Raw genomic sequence first — 24,599 nt, forward strand, 5'->3', positions numbered from 1 at the left:
CATGTATTTGGGAAGGCAAGGACTGATTCGGGGTAGTCAACATGGCTTTGTGCGTGGGAAATCATGTCTCACAAGCTTGAGTTTTTTGAAGAAGTAACAAAGATAGTTGATGAGGGCAGAGCAGTCGATGTGATCTATATGGACTCCAGTAAGACATTTGACAAGGTTGCCCATGGGAGACTGATTAGCAAGGTTAGATCTCATGGAATAAAGGGAGGACTAGCCATTTGGATACAGAACTTGCTCAAAGGTAGAAGACAGAATCTGGTGATGGAGGGTTGTTTTTCAGACTCGAGGCCTGTGACCAGTGGAGTGCCACAAGGATCGGTGCTGGGTCCTCTACTTTTTGTCATTTACATAAATGATTTGGATGCGAGCATAAGAGGGATAGTTAGTAAGTTTGCAGATTACACCATAATTGGAGGTGTAGTGGATAGCGAAGAAGGTTACCTCAGATTACAACAGGATCTGGACCAGATGGGCCAATGGGCTGAGAAGTGGCAGATGGAGTTTAATTTAGATAAATGTGAGGTGCTGCAATTTGGGAAAGCAAATCTTAGCAGGACGTATACACTTAATGGTAAGGTCCTAGGGAGTGTTGCTAAACAAAGAGACCTTGGAGTGCAGGTTCATAGCTCCTTGAAAGTGGAGTTGCAGGTAGATAGGATAGTGAAGAAGGCATTTGGTATGCTTTCCTTTATTGGTCAGAGTACAGAGTGGGAGGTCATGTTGCTGCTGTACAGGACATTGGTTAGGCCACTGTTGGAATATTACATGCACTTCTGGTCTCCTTCCTATCAGAAAGATGTTGTGAGACTTGAAAGGGTTCAGAAAAGATTTACAAGGATGTTGCCAGGGTTGGAGGATTTGAGTTATAGGGAGAGGCTGAACAGGCTGGGGCTGTTTTCCCTTAGGGGTGACCTTATAGAGGTTTATAAAAACATGAGGAGCAATGGGTGGGATAAATAGACAAAGTCTTTTCCCTGGTGTGGGAGAGTCCAGAACTAGAGAACATAGGTTTAGGGTGAGAGGGGAAAGGTATAAAAGAGACCAAGGGGCAACTGTTTCACACAGAGGGTGGTATGTGTATGGAATGAGCTGCCAGAGGAAGTGGTGGAGGCTGGTACAATTGCAACATTTAAGAGCCATTTGGATGGGTATATGAATAGGAAGGGTTTGGAGGGATATGGGCCGGGTGCTGGCAGGTGGGACTAGATTGGGTTGGGATATCTGGTTGGCATGGACAGGTTGGACCGAAGGGTCTGTTTCCATCCTGTACATCCCTATGACTCTAAGTCGTTCACCATCTTGATTTGGAAATATATCGATGTCCCTTCACTGCTGCTGGGTCAGAATCCTGGATGTCCCTCACTAATGGCACTGTGGGTAAGTCTACACCGTACGGACTGCTTTATTTCAAGAAGGCAGCTCACTACCACCACCTGCAGGATAATTTTGGACAGGCAGTAAACACTGGCTCAGCCCATGCTGCCCAATTCCAGAAATGAATAAAGGAAAATAATAATGGAAAATCAGTGGAACGTCTTCCTCAGAGGGTGCTGAATCGCTGGAATTCTCTATCCTAGGGGAGTTTGGTGGTTTTTGCATTGCCTTACAGCCTGGAAACAAACCCTTCAGTCCAACTCATCCACGCTGACCTGATCTCCTAAATTAATCTCGCCCCATTTGCCAGCACTTGGCCCATATCCCTTGAAACCCTTCCTATTCAAGTAGTCACCCAGATGCCTTTTAAATGTTGAAATTGTACCAGCCTCCACCACTTCCTCTGACAGCTCATTCCATACATGACAAAATGACCCTGAAGGTTCCTTTTAAATCTTTCCCCTCTCAACTTACACCTCTGCCGTCTATGTTTGGACTCACCCACCCTGGGGAAAAGATTTTGTCTATTTGCCCTATCCATGCCCCTTAAGATAAACCCCTAGAAGGTCACGTCTCTGACACTGGGGGCAAAAAAAAACCCAGCCTATTCAGCCTCTCCCTATAGCTCAAACCTTCCAACCCTGGCAGCATCCTTATCAATCTTTTCTGCACCCTTTCAAGTTTCACATCTTTCCTGTCGCAGAATTGCTGGAATTCTCTACCCCAGAGGATTATGGAGGCTTTCTCATTGATTATGTTCAAGGCAGAAATCAATAGGTTATTGATTATTATTAAAGATGTCAGGGGATCTGGAGAATGGTAGTGAGGGGGTTCACCCATAAGTGGTGGGGCAGGCTTGTTGAGCCGAAGGTCCTGCACATATTTCAATGCCCCTGTAATGGATCTTGTTCACCTTTATATGTTCACCTGTATGTTTTTCTCATCCCTTCGAGGACAGCGGAGAAAAAAATTGAAAGGATTGTCAGGCGAGGTAGCAATCTGCTGAACTGTGTCCTGAACACTCCTTGTGTGGCCAGCTCCCTTGAACTGGAACTTCTAGTTCAGAGCCAGGGACAATACCTACTGGGGCATATGGCCTCTGTTTAGCTGCTCAAGTATTCTTCTGAAATGATGAACAGTGCTGGGTGGAGGAACCCTCCTCAGAATTGGGTGGAGTCTTTTCACACTGATCTTTTAATGCCCAGCTAATTCATGACAATGCTGACTCTTTGCCCAGTGTCCCTCCTGGTCAGCGTAGCTGGGCACCTACACACAATCTCTGCTCTTTCGACTTTTCACTTTGATTCTTTTACTTAGTTTTGTCTATCATTTTGAGAACTGAACCTTCCCTGGCATTCAGCCTGTGTTTATAGTAATGAAGTTAAAAATCACACAACACCAGGTTATAGTCCAACAGGTTTATTTGGAAGCACTAGCTTTCGGAGCGCTGCTCCTTCATCAGGCATCCTTCATCACAACCACCTGATGAAGGAGCAGCGCTCCGAAAGCTAGTGATTCCAAATAAACCTGTTGGACTATAACCTGGTGTTGTGTGATTTTTAACTGTGTACACCCCAATCCAACACCGGCATCTCCAAATTATAGTAATGAATGCTTCAAATGTGAATACTTTGTGTCTCAACTGTCAGGAACAAAGGTTGAATAGAAAAGAAAATTGATCAATAGGCTATTGGGAAGTGATTCGACTTGTCAGGAAAAACTGGGAGAGGAATCTGGGTGCCAGGATATATTCCCCTGACAGACAGTAACATGAATAACACAGTATCCAATTATTGCCACAGTGCTAGTGAGGTTTTATCTTAAACCAGCAGAGCAACCACGAGGACATTGTGTCTCCTGCACCATTAATATCCAGTGGTGTGGTGCTGAGTGTCCATCCCTCCTGTTCATCATTCAGTTCCACAAACGCAGGCACAGAGTGTTACTTGGTGGTTTACAGGGACAGGAAAACAAGGCAAGCCAAGTGAGTTAAAACTGGGCTGGGCACTGCCAGTCAGAGGTGGGTCACCACCAAGAGGCACGTTCACCTTGAGACCAGGCTAAGGCACTGAGGGCCAGACTGGTCTCTCGAAGTGGTTGGTTGGGCCATTGTGTTGGGATTGGACAGAGTGGAGAATCTCAGGTTGGTGACTGGGCAGGATGGTAATGCCAGGTTGGGATTGGTCAGGAGGGCAGGTTGAACCGTACCTACTGGACAATGGAGAAAACGCAGAGGTGAAGTCATGTGCTCTGGGAATGGCAGCACTGAGTGATTCGGATTTGGTGAAAGGTGAGGGCAAATTCTTAACTACGTCCAGCCTCTGAGAGACAGCTTCACCGACATCACCCAGCTCTACTTAAAGCTTTTTATAAGTAGATCAAGAATAAAGAATGGCTCGGGAAAGATTAGGGCCCATCAAGGATAGGAGTGGGAAGTTGTACGTGGAGTCCAAGGAGATAAGGGAAGTGGTAAATGAATATTTTTCATTAGTATTCAAACTGGAAAAAGACAATGTTGTTGAAGAGAATACTGAAATACAGATAACTAGACTAGATAGGATTGAGGTTCAAAAGGAGGAGGTGTTAGCAGTTCTGGAAAGTGTGAAAACAGATAAGTTCCTGGGCCAGTTGGGATTTCTCCTAGGCTTCACTAGGAAGCCAAGGAGAAGATTGTTGAGCTTCTGGCTTTGATCTTTATGTCTCAGGAACAGTGCCAGAAGCCTGGAGAACAGCAAATGTTGTCTCCTTGTTCAAGAAGGGGAGTAGAGACAACCCTGGTCATTATAGACCAGTCAGCCTTACTTCAGTTGTGGATAAAGTGTTGGAAAAGGTTATAAGAGATAAAATTTATAATCATCCAGAGAGGAAGAAGTTGATTAGGGATAGTCAACACGGTTTTGTGAAGGGTTGGTCGGGCCTCACAAACCTTACTGAGTTCTTTCAGAAGGTGACCAAACAGATGGATGAGGGTAAAGCGTTTGATGTGGTGTATATGGATTTCAGTGAGGCATTCGATAAGGTTCCCCACAGGAGGTTATTGCACAAAATACGGAGGCATGGGATTGAGGGAGATATAACAGTTTGGACAGAAATTGGCTAGCTGAAAGAAGACAGAGGGTGGTGGTTGATGGGAAATATTCATCCTGGAGTTCAGTTACTAGTGGTGTACCACAGGGATCTGTTTTGGGGCCACTACTGTTTGTCATTTTTATGAATAATCTGAATGAAGGCGTAGAAGGATGGGTTAGTAAATTTGTGGATGTACATAGATCCCTGCAAGTTGCCACCCAGGTTGATAGGGTTGTTAAGAAGGCGTACGGTGTGTTAGCTTTAATTGATAGAAGGATCGAGTTTCGGAGCCACGAGGTCATGCTGCAGTTGTACAGAACTCTGATGCGGCCTCACTTGGAGTGTTGCCTACAGTTCTGGTCACCACATTATAGGAAGGATGTGGAAGCTTTGGAAAGGGTTCAGAGGAGATTTATTAGGATGTTGCCTGAAAAGGAGCAAAGGTGTTTATGAGGAAAGGCTAAGGGACTTGAAGCTATTTTCGTTAGAGAGAAGAAGGTTGAGAGGTGATTTAATTGAGACATATGAGTTGCTCAGAGGGTTAGATCGGGTGGACAGTGAGAGCCTTTTTCCTCAGATGGTGATGGATAGCATGAGGGAGCATAGCTTTAAATTGTGGGGTGATGGATATAGGACAGATGTCAGAGGTAGTTTCTTTACTCAGAGTAGTAGGGGTGTGGAATGTCCTGCCTGCAACAGTAGTAACCTCGCCAGCACTAAGGGCATTTTAATGGTCATTGGATAAACATATGGATGATAATGGAATAGTGTAGGTTAGATGGGCTTCAGATTGTGCCCACCTGTGGAACCAATGCCAAGGGCTGAAGGGCCTGGGCTGTACTGTAGTGTTCAATGTTTGCCTTATCCCTCCCAACACCCCTCCTGCACCCTCGCACCCCTTCCTAACCTCCTTCCCACCCTCTCATACTCTCACCCCGTCTTCTCCACCCCCTCCTTCCTACCCTTTCAATCCCATGTGCACCTCTGCCCCCCAAATTGATGCTTCTGTCAAGCTGCTGTTAAACGTGCTAAATGGATATTGTTACACAGATGAAGAAAAATCAGACAGTGAATGTTAAACGAAACATAAAAAATGTTTTTTTCAAAAAAAAGAACTTGGTGTTATATGTTGTATGTGTACTTTGTCTTTAAGAGACCTCCCTGTGCTGTGTGTACATAATGTTGTCACTCTGCCTGACAGCACTGCGTCTGACAGTCAGTTCTGCTGTGGGTTGGTAAGCCTCACTCACATAGGAACTAGCTGGTTACTGCAATGCTTTCTTAACATCTAATACAGTGTGTTACTGTCGTAAATGAACCACATGGCCGAGTTGATCAATTCCTGATGACTGACTGATGGTTAACCTGGAGCATTGTTCATTCTGAATGTCAGGGTGTGTGTATCGATGATTGGGATGCGTGCTGTCTGTGGTGAAGTGTCGTTAGTGTGGTAACTGATGAGCAATGTTATGAATCATTGCAGACACATTGACTTTTTAACGGTGTCGATTTGTCTGACTCATGGACCTGAGCAGAGAAGGTTTCTGTAGCACATGAACAGGTTCCTGGAGGAGGGGGTTAGTGGAGGGTGATGGTGATATCTGGGAGGGACAGACGAAGCTGTAGTCACTGTGTACCCATTCCATCTCCCTGTGGTTGCTGCACTGGCACCTCGCAGAGTCCAGCGCCAAAGAAAGAGTTAAAAATAAAACTCAGCAAAATGTCGACACAGCGTCAGCTGACCTATAGCTTCAGAAAGCAGCTCCTGGAAAATGAGAGGTTTCCATAGAAACAAGCAGCTGCCTGGGTCTAGTTTATTGACATAAAATACTGGAGGGGGAATTCAGCACCTGAAAGTGATAACCGTTACACTCCCTCAATATATTGCAGCTTTATTCTCCCCCTAAAACCATCCATTAATTATTCAAACTCAGTATTCCTGTGTCAAGAATGCTTTAACCAGGACCTCACGAAATAAGAAGACCATAAAGAATTGGAACGGGGTAGACCATTCGGCCCCTCTAGTCTGCTCCACCATTCAATAGTGGCTGATCCAACATTCCTCACTTCCACTTTCCTGCCTCTTTTTCCTGTAATCCTTAATTCCCCAACTGATCAAGAATCTATGTATGACAGCCTTAAATATACACAAGGATCCTGCCCCCCACTGATCTCTGCGGCAAGGAGTTCCAGAGACCATCAACCCTCAGAAGAAATTCCTCCTTATCTCGGCTTTTGCCCGAAATGTCGATTTCGCTGCTCGTTGGATGCTGCCTGAACTGCTGTGCTCTTCCAGCACCACTAATCCAGCCCCATTATTCTATGCCTTCTGGTCTTGATCTTTCCCATGAGGGGGAACATCCTCTCAGCATTGACCCTGTCATGCCCCTTAAGAATTCATTAGGTTTCAGTGAGATCACCCGCTACCCACTGGAGTTTAGAAGGATGAGGGTCCCAATCTGTTTAGTCTTTGCTCACAAGACAATCCGTCCACCCCAGGGATCATCCCAGTGAACCTCCAGTGAACTGTCCCCAATGAAATGATATCTTTCCTCAGATAATGGACCCCAAACTGCTCACAATGCTCCAGATCTCACTAGCACCTAGTACAGTTGCAGCCAGATTTCTCGGCTGTTCTGTTCCAACCCCTTTTGAAATAAGGGCCAACGTTCCATTAGCCTCAAAAACCTGGAGTCGCTGGAAAAGCTCGGCAGGTCTGGCGTGAAGAGAAATCGGAGTTAACGTTTCGGGTCCGGTGACCCTTCCTCTGAATGTTAACCCCTGATTTTCCCTGCACAGATGCTGCCGGACCCGCTGAGCTTTTCCAGCAACTTCTGTTTGTTGCTTCTGATTTTCAACATCCATCTGTTGAAAAGTTTTTTTATTTCTTTAGCCATCCTGGTTACCTGCTGCTCCTGGGTGCTAGCTTTCTCTGGGGGGGGGGTGGGGTGGGGGTGGAGGGGTAGCCCCCTCCCCAGTCCCTTTGTTGCAAGCTGTCGCATTAACATTATGCAAGGCAGAACAAGCAAGAGAGCGGACAACTGAAGGGGCGGGGGGTGGGGGGGTGATTTAGATTAGATTCCCTACATGTTGAGGGAACAAGTCCACAGCCACCCTCCAAAGAGTAATGCACTCAGACCCATTTCCCTCTGACTAATGCACCTAGCACTATTAGCCATGATCATATTAAATGGCGGTGCAGGCTCGAAGGGCTGAATGGCCTACTCCTGCATCTATTGTCTATTGTCTATTGGCACTTTTAATCATCTTTGGAGTATGGGAGGAAACCGGAGCAAACCCACGCAGACACGGGGAGAATGTGCAAACTCCACACAGACAGTCGCCCGAGGCTGGAATCGAACCTGGGAACCCTGGTGCTGTGAGGCAGCAGTGCTAACCACTGAGCCACTGTGCTGCCCCCCACGGTGGCACGGTGGTAGAGAAGGGGGTGGTGCAGAAAGATTGCAGCTTGAAAAGAGTAAGAGCACAATAAGTGAGGGGGTATTGCTGCAAAAAAGACCCATTTGGTTGAAGCTTCTCATCCTGGGTTTGTCAGGATCGTTTGCAAGAATACCAATTCAAGAGGCAATCCAACACTTTCACTTCATGAAAGGCAAGCATTGATTGATTGGTTGGTTAGCAAACTGATTCAGTTAGAGTCACCCTCTTTTAGAATATGTGCTCTTTCTTTTAAATTGCCTCCCCATATTGTTCCTCCCAAAAGCAGCTCAGGCCTACACCCCCGTTTAGAAGAATTAGGTGTGATCTGATTCTGAGGGTAGAGTCTCAAGAATAAAGGGAGGACACTTTAAGACTGAGATGAGGAGGAATTTCTTGTCACAGAGGGTGGAGAGTCTTTGGAATTCCTTGCGCAGAGAGGTGCAGGGGCACACCCCTTGTTTAGAAGGATGAGGGGTAGCACGGTAGCTCAGTGGTTAGCACTGCTGCCTCACAGTGCCAGGGAACCGGGTTCGATTCCAGTCTTGGGCAACTGGTTATGTGGAGTTTGCGCATTCCCCCTGTTCCTGCATGAGTTTCCTCCCACAGTCCAAAAGATGTTCAGGCTAGGTGGATTGGCCATGCTGAATTGCCCGTAGTGTGCAGGCTAGGTGGGTTAGTCATAGGAAATGCAGGGTTACAGCAATAGGGTAGGGGCATGCATCTGGGTGAGATGCCCTTTAGAGGGTCTTGATGGGCTGAATGGCCTGCCTCTGTGCCTTAGGGCTCCTATGATTCGAACAAGTAAGATTTGACTTGGCAGGACATCATTGATGTTGAAGATCCACACCTTGTGGGAGTGAGTGGAGAGAGGGGGCAACGGTTTCAGAATAAGGGGTTACCCCTTTCAGATGAAGATGGGGAGGAATTGCTTCCTTCAGACATTCCTTAGTCTGAACAATTCTCTCCTCCCAGAGAGCAGGGAAGGCTGAGTCACTGAATCCATCCAGGGACAGATTCTCGTTGATGGGGAATGGCTGGCAGGAGAGTGAAGGTAGAGTTGCAGTCATGATTTTATTCAAGGGCAGTACAAGCTTGAGGGGCCAAATGGCCTGCTCCAATTGCTCACAATCTGACACAATGAATCTCTTCTCTGTATTCTGTCTTAACTGCCAACTGCTTGCCTGAATGCAGAGTTGTTTTTGACTAAGTTGACTGGTGCAGTCTGGGATTGAGACCAGGAAGTCGTGGATTTGAATGTCTGGAGAATGAAGTCGCTCTGAGATGGCGGGGCAGGGGAGGAGGAGGGCAGCTCTGAGCCAGTGTGAGGCAGTGCTGAGGGAGAGACGGAGAGTGTGTACATATGGTGATGCATGGCAATGAGCGTGGGGTCTCAGGATGTGGCAGGAGCAGCTGTATGAGGAGACTTGTACTTCCCAGAGATCCCCTGGATTCTGGGCACAAGGGATGAAGCATCAGCTGAAAAATGATCACTGGACCCAAAATATTAACGGATTCTCTCTGTCTCTCTGACTCTGTCTCTGTCTGTGTCTGAGTCTCTGTCTCTGTCTGTGTGTCTGTCTCTGTCAGTCTCTCTGTCTCGCTGGTTCTCTCCCCCCCTCCTTCCGTCTCCTTCCCTCTCCCTCCCTTCCTGTCTGTGTCTCTCTCCCTCCCTCACTCTCTCTCTCCCTCCCTCTCTCTCCTCTCTCTTAATAGACAATAGACAATAGGTGCAGGAGTAGGCCATTCAGCCCTTTGAGCCTGCACCACCATTCAATATGATCATGGCTGATCGTCCTTAATCAGTATCCTGTTCCTGCCTTATCTCCATAACCCTTGATTCCACTATCTTTAAGAGCTCTATCCAACTCTTTCTTAAATGAATCCAGAGACTGGGCCTCCACTGCCCTTTGGGGCAGAGCATTCCACACAGCCACCACTCTCTGGGTGAAGAAGTTTCTCCTCATCTCTGTCCTAAATGGTCTACCCCTTATTTTTATGCTGTTCTGGTTTGGGACTCACCCATCAGCGGAAACATGTTTCCTGCCTCCAGAGTGTCCAATCCTTTAATAATCTTATATGTCTCAATCAGATCCCCTCTCAGTCTTCTAAACTCAAGGGTATACAAGCCCAGTCGCTTCAGTCTTTCAGCCATTCCAGGAATTGACCTCGTGAACCTACGCTGCACTCCCTCAATAGCCAGAATGTCTTTCCTCAAATTTGGAGACCAGAACTGCACACAATACTCCAGGTGTGGTCTCACCAGAGCCCTGTACAGCTGCAGAAGAACCTCTTTGCTTCTATACTCAATTCCTCTTGTTATGAAGGCCAGCATGCTATTAGCCTTCTTCACTACCTGCTGTACCTGCATGCTTACCTTCATTGACTGGTGTACAAGAACTTCCACGGACACCCTCCTTCAACTGACTGAACTGGTCCTCACCCTGAACAACTTCTCTTTCCAATCCTCCCACTTCCTCCAAACCAAAGGAGTAGCCATGGGCCCCAGCTATGCCTGCCTCTTCGTAGGATATGTGGAACAGTCCATCTTCCGCAGCTACACTGGCCCCACCCCACACCTTTTCCTCCGCTACATCGATGACTGTATCGGCGCTGCCTCGTGCTCCCGCGAGGAGGTTGAACAGTTCATCCACTTTACCAACACCTTCCACCCTGACCTCAAATTCACCTGGACCATCTCAGACTCCTCCCTCCTCTTCCTAGACCTTTCCATTTCTATCTTGGATGACCGAATCAACACGGATATTTATTATAAACCGACCGACTCCCACAGCTACCTAGACTACACCTCCTCCCACCCTGCCCCCTGTAAAAATGCCATCCCACATTTCCAATTCCTTCGTCTCCGCCGCATCTGCTCCCAGGAGGACCAGTTCCAAGACCGTACAACCCAGATGGCCTCCTTCTTCAAGGACCACAATATCCCCCCAGACCTGGTCGACGATGCCCTCCACCGCATCTCCTCCACTTCCCACTCTTCCGCCCTTGAGCCCCGTCCCTCCAACCGCCACCAGGACAGAACCCCACTGGTCCTCACCTACCACCCCACCAACCTCCATGTCCAACGTATCATCTGCCGTCATTTCCGCCACCTCCAAACGGACCCCACCACCAGGGATATATTTCCCTCCCCTCCCCTATCAGCGTTCCGAAAAGACCACTCCCTCCGTGACTCCCTCGTCAGGTCCACACCCCCCACCAACACAACCTCCACTCCCGGCACCTTCCCCTGCAACCTTCCCCTGCAAAACTTGCGCCCACACCTCCCCCCTCACTTCCCTCCAAGGCCCCAAGGGACACTTCCATATCCGCCACAAATTCACCTGCACCTCCACACACATCATCACCTATTGCATCCGCTGCACCCGATGTGGCCTCCTCTATATTGGGGAGACAGGCCGCCTACTTGCAGAACGTTTCAGAGAACACCTCTGGGACACCCGGACCAACCAACACAACCACCCTGTGGCTCAACACTTCAACTCCCCCTCCCACTCCACCAAGGACATGCAGGTCCTTGGACTCCTCCATCGCCAGACCATGACAACACGACAGTTGGAGGAAGAGCGCCTCATCTTCCGCCTAGGAACCCTCCAACCACAGGGGATGAATCCAGATTTCTCCAGTTTCCTCATTTCCCCTCCCCCCACCTTGTCTCAGTCCAATCCCTCGAAGTCAGCACTGCCTTCCTAACCTGCAATCTTCTTCCTGACCTCTCCTCCCCAACCCCACTCCAGCCTATCACCCTCACCTTGACCTCCTTCCACCCATCGCATTTCCAACGCCCTTCCCCCAAGTCCCTCCTCCCTACCTTTTATCTTAGCCTGCTGGACACACTTTCCTCATTCCTGAAGAAGGGCTCATGCCCGAAATGTCGATTCTCCTGCTTCTTGGATGCTGCCTGACCTGCTGCGTTTTCCAGCAACACATTTTCAGCTCTGGTGTACAAGAACACTCAGATCTCTCTGTACTGCCCCTTTACCTAAATTGATCCCATTTAGGTAGTAATCTGCCTTCCTGTCCTTGCCACCAAAGTGGATAACCATACATTTATCCACATTAAACTGCATCTGCCATGCATCTGCCCACTCACCTAACCTGTCCAGGTCACCCTGTAATCTCCTAACATCCTCCTCACATTTCACCCTGCCACCCAGCTTAGTATCATCAGCAAATTTGCTAATGTTATTACTAATACCATCTTTTATATCATTAACGTATATTGTAAAATGCTGCGGTCCCAGCACTGATCCCTGCGGTACCCCACTGGTCACTGCCTGCCATTCCGAAATGGAGCCATTTCTCACTACTCTTTGTTTCCTATCAGTCAACCAGCTTTCAATCCAAGTTAGTACTTTGCTCCCAATACCATGCACCCTAATCTTATTCACTAATCAAAAGCTTTCTGAAAGTCCAGGTACACTACATCTACTGGATCTCCCTCATCCACCTTCAGAGTTACATCCTCAAAAAATTCCAGAAGATTAGTCAAGCATGATTTTCCCTTCATAAATCCATGCTGACTCTGACCTATCCTGTTACTACTATCCAGATGTGTTGTAATTTCATCCTTTATAATTGACTCCAGCATCTTTCCCACCACTGAGGTCAGACTAACTAGTCTATAATTTCCTGCTTTCTCTCTCCCACCTTTCTTAAAAAGTTGTACAACATTAGGCACCCTCCAATCCGCAGGAACTGATCCCGAATCTATCGAACTCTGGAAAATAATCACCAACACATCCACGATTTCTAAAGCCACCTCCTTCAGTACCCTGGGATGTAGACCATCAGGCCCCAGGGACTTATCAACCTTCAGACCTAACAGTCTCTCCAACACCAATTCCTGGCAAATATAAATTCCCTTAAGTTCAGGTCCTTCAGCCACTGTTACCTCAGGGAGATTGCTTGTGTCTTCCCCAGTGAACACAGATCTGAAGTACCAATTCAATTCTTCTGCCATTTCTTTGTTCGCCGTAATATATTCCCCTGTTTCTGTCTTCAAGGGCCCAATTTTAATCTTAACCATTTTTTTGCCTTTCACTACCTAAAAAAACTTTTACTATTCTCCTTTATATTATTGGCCAGTTTACCTTCGTACCTCATTTTTTCTCTGCGTATTTCCTTCTTAGTAATCCTCTGTTGTTCTTTAAAAGCTTCCCAGTCCCCGTTTTCCCACTTATCTTTGCTATGTTATACTTTTTCTCTTTTGACTTTATATGTTCCTTAACTTCCCTCATCACCCACAGCCACCCCTGCCTCCTCCTAGGATCTTTCTTCCTTTTAGGAATGAACTGATCCTGCATCTTCTGCATTATACTCAGAAATATCCGCCATTGTTCCTCCACTGTCATCCCTGTTAAGGTATTGCACAATTGAACTTTGGCCAGCTCCTCCCTCATAGCTCCATATTTCCCTTTATTCAACTGAAATATTGTCACTTCCAATTGTACCCACTCCCTCTCAAATTGCAGATTGAAGCTTATTGTATTATGGTCACTACTTCCCAATGGTTCCTTCACTTCGAGGTCCCTGATCAATTCTGGTTCATTACACAACACCAGATCCAGAATTGCCTTCTCCCTAGTCGGCTCCAGCACCAGCTGTTCTAAGAATCCATCTCTGAGGCACTCCACAAAGTCTCTTTCTTGAGGCCCGATACCATCCTGATTCTCCCAGTCTACCTGCATGTTAAAATCCCCCATAACAACTGTAGTAACATCTTTGTGACAGGCCAATTTCAGCTCCTGATTCAACTTACATCCGACATCCAGACTACTGTTTGGGGACCTGTAGATGACTCCCAAGAGGGTCTTTTTACCCTTAGTGTTTCTCAGCTCTATCCACACTGACTCTACATCCCCTGACTCTAGGTCCCCCCGTGCAAGGGACTGAATATACTCCTTTACCAACAAGGCCACCCCACCCCCTCTGTCCGTCAGTCTGTCCTTACGATAGCACGTGTAGCCTTGAATATTCATTTCCCTGGCCCTGTCCACTTGAAGCCACGTCTCAGTTATCCCCACAATATCGTATCTGCCAATTTCCAAAAGAGCCTCAAGCTCATCCATCTTATGTCTAATGCTTTGTGCATTCATGTATAGTATTTTTAATTTGTTACTGTTCTCACCCTTCCCATCAACTCCTATTTCACTCAACCTTACAGCACGATCCCTTTCTGAGTTTTCTGCCTCATTGATACAGTTGTCTTTATTGACTTCCGTTGTTCTAACTTTCCCTTCAATTTCCTTTTTAAACATCCAGTTTGTCCCCTCCCCCCCCCCCCCCCCCCCGCTACTTAGTTTAAACGTAGCTGTGTTGCAGTAGAAAACCTGCCTGCCAGAATGCTGGTCCCTAACCTATTAAGGTGCAAACCGTCTCTCTTGTAGAATTTATGTTTACCACAAAATATACCCCAATGATCCAAGAACTTAAATCCTTGCTTCCTGCACCAGTTCCCCAACCACACGTTCAAGTCCATTATCTCCCTATTTCTGGCCACACCAGCCCGAGGAACTGGAAGCAAACCGTAGATAACCCCCCTGGACGTCCTGCTTTTCAGCCTTCTTCCTAGTTCTCCGAAGTCCCGCTGTAGTATGTTCCTCCTCTTCTTCCCGACATCATTTGTGCCGACATGTACCACCACCTCTGGCTCTTCACCCTCGTCCTTGAGGATTTCCTCTCTCCCTCTCTCTCTCTTCCTCCCTCTCTCCTCTCCCTCCCTCCCTCTCCCCTCTCCCTACCTCCCTCCCTCTCTCTCCATGGTAGGCTGACAACAGCAATGTGCATTTGTATAGCACCTTTGGTATCAATGGCAGCCCTGAGCTGTTTTACAGGACCGTTATTAAATGGAATCTGACACAAAATCACCAGATAAGAAGAGAGATTGGAGCTGGTGGTGTCAAACCTGGACAAGGAGCCTGGTGTTAAAGAGTGTCAAGAATAACATTTGTTGACATCAGCTCCCGTTCTGGCAACACCTACATGTGGATAGTTGGTTGTCTTTAAGCTCCCTCTCATCCCCACATTTCCCATGGTCTCATCCCCGTTTCTAGAATAACTCCACATTTACCTCCAACCCAAAAAGCCACCAATTATCCGCAGACCTCTAAATCTGTAGTTGCTCCATTGTTCATGTGCCTGGGCCCTAAGCTCCCTCTCTAAGCCTCTTTTCGTCACTCTTCTCCTTTTTAAGATCTGTCTCTTTGACTGAGCTTTTGGTTACCTGTCTAATATCTCCAGAAGAAGCTCAATGTTGAAGAGTGTGGAGCTGGAAAAGCACAGCAGGTTCAGGCAGCATCTGAGGAGCAGGAGAATTGACATTTTGGGCAAAAACCCTTCATCAGGAATGTGTGTGTGTGTGTGTGTGTGTGTGTGTGTGGGGGGGGGGGCGGGGGGGGGGGAAGGGGGGGGTGGAGGTGAGAGATAAATAGGAGAGTGCTACCTTCTCCCCCACCCTCTCATTTATCTCTCAGCCTCCTTCTCCCTCCACATTCCTGATGAAGGGCTTTTGCCCAAAACATCGATTCTCCTGCTCCTCGGACGCTGCCTGAACCTGCTGTGCTTTTCCAGCGCCACACTCTGGACTCTGATCTCCAGCATCGGCAGTCCTCACTCTCTCCTCGGAAGCATAGTGTCAAGTTGCTTCTGTGAAACATTTTACTGCACTAAAGGCTCTAGGTAAATGCAGGTGGTTGTTGTAACGAAGGAGATGAGAGTCTGAGGGAGTTCCTTTTGCAGAGACAGTTGAAGGGTGAAGTGATGGAAATCGGGCAGGTGCAGGAAGCCAGGAGTGGAGGAAATGCAGAGATGTCTGAGAGGGTTGTAGGGATTAGGGGGATGGGTGGGGTATATGGACGTGGGCAATGGCAGAGGCCAACAGGAGCAAATAGCACAAATACTAAGGATGAGAATTTTAAATGTAATCATATTTAAAAGGCGTCTGGATGGGTTTATGAACAGGAAGGGTTTAGAGGGATATGGGCCGAATGCTGCCAAATGGGACTAGATTAATTTAGAATATCTGGTCAGCACGGATGAGTCGGGCTGAAGGGTCTGTTTCCATGCTGTACATCTCTATGACTCTATAATAAGTTGCTGCATCCTGAACCAATGTATGTCACCAAACAATGGGATGATGAGGGAATGGAGCTTGGTGCAAGGTTGGAATCAGGTGACACAGGATTTTAACAGTGCCGTGGTTTTGGAAGGTTGGGAAATGGGAGAATGAGCAGCAGTACATTTGAATGGCCACACGAGGAGGTAGTGAGCGTGTGAATGAGGATTTCAGCAGCAGGTGAGCAGAGACTGGGCAGGAACACACGTTGGCTCACAGTATGGCAACCTCTTAAACTTCAAATCCTCATCCTTGTCTTCAATCCCATTTGTTGAAAATGTGTTGCTGGAAAAGCGCAGCAGGTCAGGCAGCATCCAAGGCGCAGGAGAGTCGACGTTTCGGGCATGAACCCTTCTCGTGCTCCTTGGATGCTGCCTGACCTGCTGCGCTTTTCCAGCAGCACAGTTTCAGCTCTGATCTCCAGCATCTGCAGTCCTCACATTCTCCTCGAAGATTCAATCCCCTTTGTGCCAATCTCAGCCCACCCTCCAGTCCCTACAACCCCCTTAGATATCCCTGCAATTCCTCCAGTCCTGGTCTCCTGCTCATCCCTGATTTCGATCACTTTACCCTTCAGCTATCTCTGCAATGGACCTCCCTCTCAGCTTCACCTCCTTCAGGACGGAAAGGGGAGTGTTTTGGAACAGAAATGTTAAGGCATTGGAAGTTCACCTGATGGTCAGAGGGCACTGAGGTTGTAAACGGGGTGATTGAGCCCTGAGACAGTGCCTGGGGAGGGAGTTAGCTCAGAAGCAGGTCTGGAAGATTACTTCCAGAGTACACAGCACGGCCGTGTAGAGTAGAGTCAACCTGGTCTTCCCTTTGCCTCCTCAGGCTCTGCGTTCCCTGGCCTCTCGGTCCTTCTCGACAACAGTCAGAAACAAGTTAAAAAACAAAGTGCCGGAGTATCAGAAGATCTTTCAGGTACCAGTGGTGGGATTCTGCAGATTTTATTAAAACTCAATTGGGGGCGGGAGGAGGAGAAATAATTTATGTCATAATTGATTTAAGGTCCCTCTCAAATCGAAACTCCAGAGGCAGGGAGCCGTATTCAGTGAGCAAATATTTCTAGATTTAAAATTAGAGTGCTTTTGCTGTCTCTAAGTCATTGTGTCTAGAAGGTCTACAGCATAGAGTCCATCGCCAGTCAAAAACAAACTGATACAATACACTGCCCTGAACCAGGCACTGATATAATACACTGCCCTGAACCAGGCACTGATACAATACACTGCCTTGAATCAAGCACTGACATAATACAGTGGCCTGAACCAGGCACTTATATAATACAGGACTCTGAAAAAGGCACTGATACAATACATAGCCCTGAACCAGACACTGATGCAATACATTGTCCTGAACCAGGCACTGATACAATACACTGCCCTGAACCAGGCACTGATACAATACACTGCCCTGAACCAGGCGCTGATACAATACACTGCCCTGAACCAGACACTGATACAATACGGGGCTCTGAACCATGCACTGGGACGATACAGGGTTCTGAACAAGGCAGTGATACAATACACTGCCCTGAACATGGCACTGATACAATACACTGCCCTGAACACAGCACTGATAAAATACACTGCCCAGAAACAGGCAATGATACAATACACTATCCAGAACCAGGCACTGATACAATACACTGCCCCGAACCAGGCACTGATACAATACACTGCCCGGAACCAAGCACTGATACAATACACTGCCCTGAACCAGGCACTGATACAATACACTGCACTGAACCAGGCACTGATACAATACACTGCACTGAACCAGGCACTGATACAATACACTGCTCTGAACCAGGCACTGATACAATACACTGCCCTGAACATGGCACTGATACAAACACTGCCCGGAACCAGGCAATGATACAATACACTGCCCCGAACCAGGCACTGATACAATACACTGCCCCGAACCAGGCACTGATACAATACACTGCCCGGAACCAAGCACTGATACAATACACTGCCCTGAACCAGGCACTGATACAATACACTGCACTGACACAGGCACTGATACAATACACTACTCTGAACCAGGCACTGATACAATACACTGCACTGAACCAGGCACTGATACAATACACAGCTCTGAACTAGGCACTGATACAATACACTGCTCTGAACCAGGCACTGATACAATACACTGCACTGACGCAGGCACTGATACAATACACTGCCCTGAACCAGGCGCAGATACAATACACTGCACTGAACCAGGCACTGATACAATACACTGCACTGACGCAGGCACTGATACAATACACTGCCCTGAACCAGGCACTGATACAATACACTGCACTGAACCAGGCACTGATACAATACACTGCACTGAACCAGGCACTGATACAATACACTGCTCTGAACCAGGCACTGATACAATACACTGCACTGACGCAGGCACTGATACAATACACTGCCCTGAACCAGGCACTGATACAATACACTGCACTGAACCAGGCACTGATACAATACACTGCTCTGAACCAGGCACTGATACAATACACTGCTCTGAACCAGGCACTGATACAATACACTGCACTGACGCAGGCACTGATACAATACACTGCCCTGAACCAGGCGCAGATACAATACACTGCCCTGAACCAGGCAATGATACAATACACTATCCAGAACCAGGCACTGATACAATACACTGCCCTGAACATGGCACTGATACAATACACTGCCCGGAACCAGGCAATGATACAATACACTGCCCCGAACCAGGCACTGATACTATACACTGCCCCGAACCAGGCACTGATACAGTACACTGCCCGGAACCAAGCACTGATGCAATACATTGTCCTGAACCAGGCACTGATACAATACACTGCCCTGAACCAGGCACTGATACATTACACTGCCCCGAACCAGGCACTGATACTATACACTGCCCCGAACCAGGCACTGATACAGTACACTGCCCGGAACCAAGCACTGATGCAATACATTGTCCTGAACCAGGCACTGATACAATACACTGCCCTGAACCAGACACTGATACAATACGGGGCTCTGAACCATGCACTGGGACAATACAGGGTTCTGAACAAAGCAGTGATACAATACACTGCCCTGAACATGGCACTGATACAATACACTGCCCTGAACACAGCACTGATAAAATACACTGCCCAGAAACAGGCAATGATACAATACACTATCCAGAACCAGGCACTGATACAATACACTGCCCCGAACCAGGCACTGATACAATACACTGCCCGGAACCAAGCACTGATACAATACACTGCCCTGAACCAGGCACTGATACAATACACTGCACTGAACCAGGCACTGATACAATACACTGCACTGAACCAGGCACTGATACAATACACTGCTCTGAACCAGGCACTGATACAATACACTGCCCTGAACATGGCACTGATACAATACACTGCCCGGAACCAGGCAATGATACAATACACTGCCCCGAACCAGGCACTGATACTATACACTGCCCCGAACCAGGCACTGATACAATACACTGCCCGGAACCAAGCACTGATACAATACACTGCCCTGAACCAGGCACTGATACAATACACTGCACTGACACAGGCACTGAAACAATACACTGCTCTGAACCAGGCACTGATACAATACACTGCACTGAACCAGGCACTGATACAATACACTGCTCTGAACCAGGCACTGATACAATACACTGCCCGGAACCAGGCACTGATACAATACACTGCTCTGAACCAGGCACTTATAAAATACACTGCACTGACGCAGGCACTGATACAATACACTGCCCTGAACCAGGCGCAGATACAATACACTGCACTGAACCAGGCACTGATACAATACACTGCTCTGAACCAGGCACTGATACAATACACTGCCCTGAACATGGCACTGATACAATACACTGCACTGACGCAGACACTGATGCAATACACTGCCCTGAACCAGGCACTGATATAATACACTGCCCTGAACCAGGCACTGATACAATACACTGCCTTGAATCAAGCACTGACATAATACAGTGGCCTGAACCAGGCACTTATATAATACAGGACTCTGAAAAAGGCACTGATACAATACATAGCCCTGAACCAGACACTGATGCAATACATTGTCCTGAACCAGGCACTGATACAATACACTGCCCTGAACCAGGCACTGATACAATACACTGCCCTGAACCAGGCGCTGATACAATACACTGCCCTGAACCAGACACTGATACAATACGGGGCTCTGAACCATGCACTGGGACAATACAGGGTTCTGAACAAGGCAGTGATACAATACACTGCCCTGAACATGGCACTGATACAATACACTGCCCTGAACACAGCACTGATAAAATACACTGCCCAGAAACAGGCAATGATACAATACACTATCCAGAACCAGGCACTGATACAATACACTGCCCCGAACCAGGCACTGATACAATACACTGCCCGGAACCAAGCACTGATACAATACACTGCCCTGAACCAGGCACTGATACAATACACTGCACTGAACCAGGCACTGATACAATACACTGCTCTGAACCAGGCACTGATACAATACACTGCCCTGAACATGGCACTGATACAATACACTGCCCGGAACCAGGCAATGATACAATACACTGCCCTGAACCAGGCACTGATACAATACACTGCCCCGAACCAGGCACTGATACAATACACTGCCCGGAACCAAGCACTGATACAATACACTGCCCTGAACCAGGCACTGATACAATACACTGCACTGACACAGGCACTGATACAATACACTGCTCTGAACCAGGCACTGATACAATACACTGCACTGAACCAGGCACTGATACAATACACTGCTCTGAACTAGGCACTGATACAGTACACTGCACTGAACCAGGCACTGATACAATACACTGCTCTGAACCAGGCACTGATACAATACACTGCTCTGAACCAGGCACTGATACAATACACTGCACTGACGCAGGCACTGATACAATACACTGCCCTGAACCAGGCGCAGATACAATACACTGCCCTGAACCAGGCAATGATACAATACACTATCCAGAACCAGGCACTGATACAATACACTGCTCTGAACCAGGCACTGATACAATACACTGCACTGACGCAGGCACTGAAACAATACACTGCACTGACGCAGGCACTGATATAATACACTGCCCTGAACCAGGCATCATACAATATACTGCCCTGAACCAGGTACTGATACATCATACTGCCCTGAACCAGGCACTGATACAATACACTGCCCTGAACACGGCACTGACACAATACAGTGGCCTGAACCAGACACTTGTACAATACACTGCCCTGAATCAGGCACTGACACAATACACTGACCAGATCCAGACACTGATACAATACAGGGCTCTGAACAAGGCACTGATACAATACACTGCCCTGAACCAGGTGTTGATACAATACACTGCCCTGAACCAGGCACTGATACAATACACTGCCCTGAACCAGGCACTGATACAATACACTGCCCTGAACCAGGCACTGATACAATACACTGCCCTGAACCAGACACTGATACAATACACTGCCCTGAACCAGGTACTCATACAATACACTGCCCTGAACCAGGCACTGATACAATACACTGCCCTGAACCAGGTACTCATACAATATACTGCCCTGAACCAGGCGCTGATACAATACACTGCCCTGAACCAGGCACTGATACAATACACTGCCCTGAACCAGGTACTCATACAATACACTGCCCTGAACCAGGCACTGATACAATACACTGTCCTGAACCAGGCACTGATACAATACACTGCCCTGAACCAGGTACTCATACAATACACTGCCCTGAACCAGGCACTGATACAATACACTGCCCTGAACCAGGTACTCATACAATACACTGCCCTGAACCTGGCACTGATGCAATACACTGCCCTGAACCAGACACTGATACAATACACTGCCCGGAACCAGGCACTGATACAATACACTGCCCTGAACCAGGTACTGATACAATACACTGCTCTGAACCAGGTACTCATACAATACACTGCCCTGAACCTGGCACTGATGCAATACACTGCCCTGAACCAGGCACTGATACAATACACTGCCCGGAACCAGGCAATGATACAATACACTGCCCTGACCCAGGCACTGATACAATACACTGCCCTGAACCAGGCACTGATACAATACACTGCCCTGAACCAGGTACTCATACAATACACTGCCCTGAACCTGGCACTGATGCAATACACTGCCCTGAACCAGGCACTGATACAATACACTGCCCTGAACGAGGCAATGATACAATACACTGCCCTGACCCAGGCACTGATACAATACACTGCCCTGACCCAGGCACTGATACAATACACTGCCCTGACCCAGGCACTGATACAATACCCTGCCCGGACTCAGCCTGTACTTGGATGGGGGCAGCTCCAACAACAGTCAAGAAGCTTGACACCATCCAGGACAAAGCAGCCTCCGCTTGATTGGCTCTCCATCCACTCCCTCCACCACCAACACTCAGTCGCCGCAGTGTGTGCTATCTCCAAGATGCACTGCAACAGTTACCCCCAAGGGTCCTTCAGACAACACCTTCCAAACCCATGACTACTACCATCTCAAAGGTCAAACGGCAGCAGATCTGTGTGATCCCCGCCACCTGGAAGCTCCTCTCCATCCTGACTTGGAAATATATCGCTTTCTGTCACTGAGTCCAAATCCTGGAGCTCCCTCCCTCCGGGCTTTGTAGGTCAACCTATGGCACGCAGATTGCAGCGCTTCGAGAAGGCAGCTCACCATCACTTTCTGAAGGGCGACCAGGGACGGGAAATAGATGCTGGGCCAGTCAGCAATGCTCATATCACAAGATGACGATAAACCAATCCTGTGAATGTATAAAATAAATGGAATGGTGTGAAGGGAATGGCTCGGGCCCGCTGCTTGAACAGCTTCCTTCGCCAGGCAATGGGGTAAGCAGGCACCCCGGAGTCCCTCCAGGTCTGTCAGAGCAGGAATGGAGAGCACAGCCTTGTGCAAACTGGGCCTCCTGCCTCATCCTCATAATCTCAGCTTCAGGTGGTGTGCCTCCTAGTGCGATGTGAAAGGTTAACTCCACAGGATTCCCCAGTCGGTTGTTCCCCATAAAGAACAATGATATGGCTGAGTTGGCATGGAAACGGTCACCCAGCGACACCTTCCCAAGAAGCCCCACATAATTACCTCCCCACTCCTGTACTGTCAAACACACCTCAATCCACCCCACACTCACCCCCACCATTGCATATACCCCGATATATCCCCCACACCCTCCCACACTTTCACACACACACACGGCCCCACATTTACTTCTCCCCACACTCACTCACACCAGACTCACTGACAAACAAACACACACACACACACCAGTTGTTATTGTTTCAAAGACTGGACTGGGCTAGAAGGGCTGAATGGCCTCCTCCTGTTCCTGTTGATCAGTAGCTCACTGATGGTGAAATGCTATGAGTTTATGAAGACACTGTGTAAAGCCGAGTCTTTTCTTCCTCTAACTAAAGCTCCACATCTCTGTGCGCTGACAGACTGCAGCAGTGTGGCAGAGAGATGAAAGCAGGATTGCTGTTTCTCACCAGTTTGTTTGGTGTCTCACTACAGGCAGACAATGATCTTCCTGTCCACCTGAAGGGAGGAACGGTTGACGCTGTGCTCTACCGTATCACCATGGCAATCACTGTCGGAGGTGAGGAGTAATGCCTGGGATTGGAATAAAAACAGAAGCAGCTGGAGAAACTCAGTAGCCTTTGCAGAGAGAAAGCAGAGTTCACGTTTCAGGTCCAGTGCCCCTTCTCCAGCTGATTCTTGCCAGGCTGGAGCAGGGCTCCTGTGATACAGTGGTAGTGTCTCTGCCTCTGGCCTAAGAGGGTGAGGTTCAAGTCTCATCTGTTCCAGAGGTGTGTCAGAATGTTTCTGAGCAGATTGAGTAGGAAATCTCTCTTCCAGGTCTGACTGGGCTGTACTCCAGTTGCTCTGCGCTGTATTTCCTGACGACAATATTTTATTTCTGTCAATAATTGTGCTCTCCCCTCATCTTTTCTTCCCACAGGCACGTTCTTCTCCATCTATCACTTATTCCAGGCAGCTCTACCTCGAAAAAAGAAATGAAGGCAGACAGGGAGCTCAGTGAGGCCTGTTCGAGCCTCCCCTTCACCCAAGTGATTTCGTTGGATAAATTAAAACTGCGCAGAAATGTCCAGTCCTAACCGAGTTATTGTATGCCAGAGGGTCTGCCCACTACATGGGATGCAGCTCGTTCCCTCGCTGTTTCCATTAGTGTTTGCCATTGCCATTAAAGTGTTTGAAAGAGAACGCTGTGCTTTCTGGGTTTTGGATAAACATGTCCTCGAGGTGTTGGTCTGGTTTTCCCTACGGATCCCCCTGCGCCTGTGCTCGGTCTCACCGAGCCCCCCCCCCCCACCAGTCTGGGGACAGCGGTGTCAGGAGGCCAAGACTGAATCCCCAACCCTTCCCTCCACCTCCACGTGGCCCACCGGCATTCGGAGCCAGAGATCTAGGCTGGGCATGGGG

General features: G+C 48.0%; 1 protein-coding gene across 1 annotated transcript in view; it reads left to right on the top strand.

Annotated features, from left to right (window-relative positions):
* The window catches only part of cox7a1 (cytochrome c oxidase subunit 7A1), a 34,374-nt gene extending 9,994 nt beyond the window's left edge, over positions 1–24,380 (top strand). Inside the window, exons 2-4 of the mRNA XM_072549203.1 lie at positions 16,862–16,951; positions 23,670–23,754; positions 24,118–24,380. Of these exons, the coding sequence (XP_072405304.1) occupies positions 16,862–16,951; positions 23,670–23,754; positions 24,118–24,176 (234 nt within the window). The 3' untranslated portion in view covers positions 24,177–24,380. The remainder of the gene's footprint in view (positions 1–16,861; positions 16,952–23,669; positions 23,755–24,117) is intronic.
* Positions 24,381–24,599: the final 219 nt, after the last annotated feature.

Source organism: Chiloscyllium punctatum, chromosome 29 (assembly GCF_047496795.1).
Source record: "Chiloscyllium punctatum isolate Juve2018m chromosome 29, sChiPun1.3, whole genome shotgun sequence".
Classification (NCBI taxonomy): domain Eukaryota; kingdom Metazoa; phylum Chordata; class Chondrichthyes; order Orectolobiformes; family Hemiscylliidae; genus Chiloscyllium; species Chiloscyllium punctatum.